Source organism: Kryptolebias marmoratus, linkage group LG5, assembly GCF_001649575.2.
Source record: "Kryptolebias marmoratus isolate JLee-2015 linkage group LG5, ASM164957v2, whole genome shotgun sequence".
Taxonomy (NCBI): Eukaryota; Metazoa; Chordata; class Actinopteri; order Cyprinodontiformes; family Rivulidae; genus Kryptolebias; species Kryptolebias marmoratus.
Genome location: NC_051434.1, coordinates 20,528,179 through 20,532,142, shown reverse-complemented (window position 1 = coordinate 20,532,142; position 3,964 = coordinate 20,528,179). Strand labels below are relative to the sequence as shown.

General features: G+C 35.3%; 1 protein-coding gene across 1 annotated transcript in view; it reads left to right on the top strand.

Annotated features, from left to right (window-relative positions):
• Positions 1-1,442: 1,442 nt before the first annotated feature.
• Positions 1,443-3,964, top strand: part of LOC108251631 (CMP-N-acetylneuraminate-beta-galactosamide-alpha-2,3-sialyltransferase 1) — a 6,400-nt gene continuing 3,878 nt past the window's right edge. Inside the window, exons 1-3 of the mRNA XM_017441986.3 lie at positions 1,443-2,436; positions 2,560-2,756; positions 2,839-3,018. Coding sequence (XP_017297475.3) covers positions 2,182-2,436; positions 2,560-2,756; positions 2,839-3,018 — 632 coding nt within the window. The 5' untranslated portion in view covers positions 1,443-2,181. The remainder of the gene's footprint in view (positions 2,437-2,559; positions 2,757-2,838; positions 3,019-3,964) is intronic.

Here is a 3,964-nt window from a genome sequence, read left to right as displayed (position 1 = left end):
GTGTGACATTATCAATAGTCAGTAGAACTTTTTATTGAACTAATCAACAAAAATTATAAAATCTAAACTCTGTGTAAAAACCAAAAAGGATATCAAAGTTCTACTTCAGACATGTGATGCCCAATTATCTTTGACTCTTTAATCTCAATTATTTTTCCACTGTGAATTCCGCCTGAGCTATGGAGCTGAAAGAGGGCTGGGCTTACTCGTCTGATCAACCAAAATCCCATTGATTGATATTGTTTATTTGTTTTGTATTGTTTTGTTTTAAGGTCATAGCACATCATTCCCAATTGATCTGCATGTTTTAAAATATAATTTGCAATCTTTTTTTTTAAATCTGTGCAGTGCAGAAGAAAATGTTTTAGCAGATTAGTGATGAGGGTGTTTTAATGCTTATGCATTGAAAGTTCCTGTGTGGACAAGGCCAGAGAGCCTCTGTAAATGTTTGGAAAAATGTTGGAAACTCTCACTGATGTTCACAATTTGTTTTCACAGCCTTTTTATTCCCCAAGAAGCTTCATGTGACATAAAACATACTGAGCTACTTGAAGGCTTATTGCTAACATAAACATGTTCAATAAAGTAATAAAGTAAAAAATTAATTTTAAATTAACCAATCAATTAAAACAAACAGAATAAACAAGATAATCAATCTGTGATGTGCAGATAAAATCTAGTGACTTCTTTTCTCGATTGTGATGAGTAGCCATGTAGAGAATGTGAAACTTGATGCTTTGCACCTGAGACCATTTAAAAAAATACAACCAAAAAACCCGTCTAACTCATTGGGACAAAACTGGAGGAACTGGAGCAGCAGCTTTGAAATTGGATAATGACATGTAAAAAGCTGACAGACATGGTCAGCACATAAAACATATTATGAAAATCAACACCTGAGTACTGTTGCTTTTCCTTTTCTCTCACCTGGCATTTTGTGAACTTTGGCAACATCGAAAGAACAAAGTTTCATAAGGCAAGTCTGCATCTTTTTTTATTATTCAAAAATGTAACAAAGGAAATCTGTAACAAATATAGTTTCTGTGCTTTTAAACATTTAAAATATTTTTTAATAACAGTAAAGTCTTTTAAGAGGAAATCATGTTACAAAGATTTATAAATTATTAGGTTGATGACAACAAAGTGACTTATTCTGATTTCAACATCTAATTTAATTTGGACTGTGCACTGAAAAGGAAAAGCATTTGTTAGTAAAAACTGAGAATTTCATTGTCATGTTTTCTCTGTAAAGTTCCTACATTTCAATGGATCATTTCATCATTTTAGATTATGTAAATATAATTATAATGTCCAGAGAAAATTTATTATAAAAATATGACTTCCTCTTGATGTTAAAAAAAAAGCTTTCAGCTGTGTCAGAGATTGAAGATTTTTATTTCCTGAAATAAAAAAAAGGTTTATTTTAAACAGTTAATATTTATTTCTTTGAATTCAGCTAAATATCAGTATCAGTAATAGCAATATCAAATGTTAGATATTGAGATATTTTTGACAAAAAGACACTGAATCTGACTCATGTATTTTTTTACACATAATTCATAAATACGTAATTGTTCAGGATTGGTCAGGTGAAAAGAAAGCCGCATCGGTTCTATCTGATAAAGCAGAGATACTGTAGTTGTCTTGTTTTTGTTTGTCTGTGTGTGTTTGCATTGCAAATATCTCCTGAACCACAGGACAAATTTGAATGAGACTTTCAGAAAGCAATCATTGGGTGTACATCTACAATAAGCTACCTTTCGGAGTGAATCACATTCAAATTAGATCTGTTTTTAAGACTTTGTCAGTAACTATTAAAGTCAACTCTGTTAGCAAAACACTGTAGCTTAAAAACGGTAGATTTTTGAAGTCAACCCACCTTAAGATGGCCACCACAGGCAACTGACCTTGGAAACGCCTCAATGGCTATAACTAGTTAGTTAGTTACTTTAAAACACTGGCATTAAAGGTTGCAATATGTACTCCTTTAAAGAATGCATTGGCGGGTTTTTTTAATCTGATTGTTGTCTGTTGTTCTTCTTGTGGTTAATGAACATGAAACAAGATTTAGCTGTAAAACCCATTTTTTAAAAGCCTTTATAAATCTAATTTCTGTTGTCTCTTTTGCAGCACATTTCACAGACCTAAACATTCTCCCAGGTTAAGAATCCCTCATCCAGGATGGCTGTCAAAGCAAAGATCCTGCTCATGCTTTCTGTTAGCAGTACTATGTTATTTTTTCTGTTAGAATTCTCAAACAAGCTCAGTTTTTCAGTGATCACTTACCAGCTAAACATTTACAAGCAAAATTCATGTTCTTGTGAAAAATGTTTATCTGAAGACAAAATGTTCCAGTTTCATCACATGAACCATTCTGTCAAACCTTTTTTGACTGCAAAGAGTGAGCTCTCAGAGGAGGATTATGCATGGTGGAAGGTGAGCAACATCATCCTGGATCATTAAAAAGTGTTTCATCTCGTGTTCTTTTTCTAAATTCCTGTCACTGTGATCTTATGAGTTGTTCTGAAAACTGGTTTAACTGCAAACTGTATTTGACAGAACATTCAGAGAGAAAGAGGAGACTACAGTACCTACAAAGCAACAGTGAAGGAGCTGTTTGAGATATTCCCAGCTGAACCTGATTATGAAAAACCCAGGTCTGACCGATGCCGAACTTGCGCAGTAGTGGGAAATTCTGCAAATTTGTTAAAATCACATTATGGCCCTCTGATTGATTCGCAAGATATTGTGATAAGGTAAATGTTCAGTTAAAATGAATCAGCTTTAGCCCTAAAAGCAAACCAACAGCAAATGATTCTCTCCTTCTGTCCAATGTAGAATTAACTATGGCAAGGTGAAAGGTTACGAAGAAGATGTTGGGAGCAAAACAACTCATCGTGTCATGTATCCAGAGAGTTCATCACGTTTAGACAACACTACTCATCTTGTGCTGTTTGCATTCAAGATCAAAGATCTTCAGTGGCTCAAAAAGGCCTTTTTAACAGGATTCTTTGGAAGGTGAGCTTTTACTTTTTACTTTTTTCAGTTTTCTTCTTCTCAAATGTCTTGAGATGACAACAAAGTTCTTCCAAGATACACAAACACAAACATACATACAAAATTGAGGAATATATTTTCTGGGGTTGATCTGGTGTTGGTTTTCTCTGCAGACCAACAACACAAAAAGTGGGTCACAGCTCACTACAGCATAGAGGAGTTGAATGTGGCTATTTTCACCCTCTTGACAAAATCCTCCACCATTTGTCCTTTCTGGTGTTAGGTTTTCAGGTTTGTCAAAATAGTGCAACCCAGGAACGAATGGACACGGAGAACAATTGAAAGGTAAGTGGTATTTATTTACAGTGATAACAAACCGGCAGGTTGGGATCTGGAAGAGAGGAGTTCGGGTAAGTATCTGGTTTACCAGTGGAGGTGTGGAAGTTAAAGGCCTAGCAGGTGAGTTGGTTCTTACAGGAGGATCCAGCGGGAGGTGTTTGAAGGAAACAGTCCGGATTCCGAAGGTAAGTATTTATGATGAAGTGCGGCTCAGGTGAGTAGGTTACCAGGTAGGTTGATAAGGTACCAGGCAGACAGGCTCAGGTACAGATTGGTTTGCGGACGAAGTTCTTCAGCTTCTTCTGGAGATGGCTTGGGCAGGGGTGGAAATTAAAAATTTTGTCCACCAGCCATAGTGGCTAGTGGACAAATTTTTTTACCAGACACTCAAATATTTTACCAGCCACTATTTTTTCGTTGTGACAAAAAGTTATTTCATATGATGATGATGGAAGTGGGTGGAAGCAGTTGTGGTGCCCTACAAGCTGAACAACACCTCTTTCTGGACACTGCATGGAAATAACTAGATTTTTCTTATTTTATTTTAAACCATTAAAAGATGCATATCTGTACATAAAAAATTCAGACAAGTGAAATTTATTTCTGTGGAGTGTTTTTGAAGTATTTT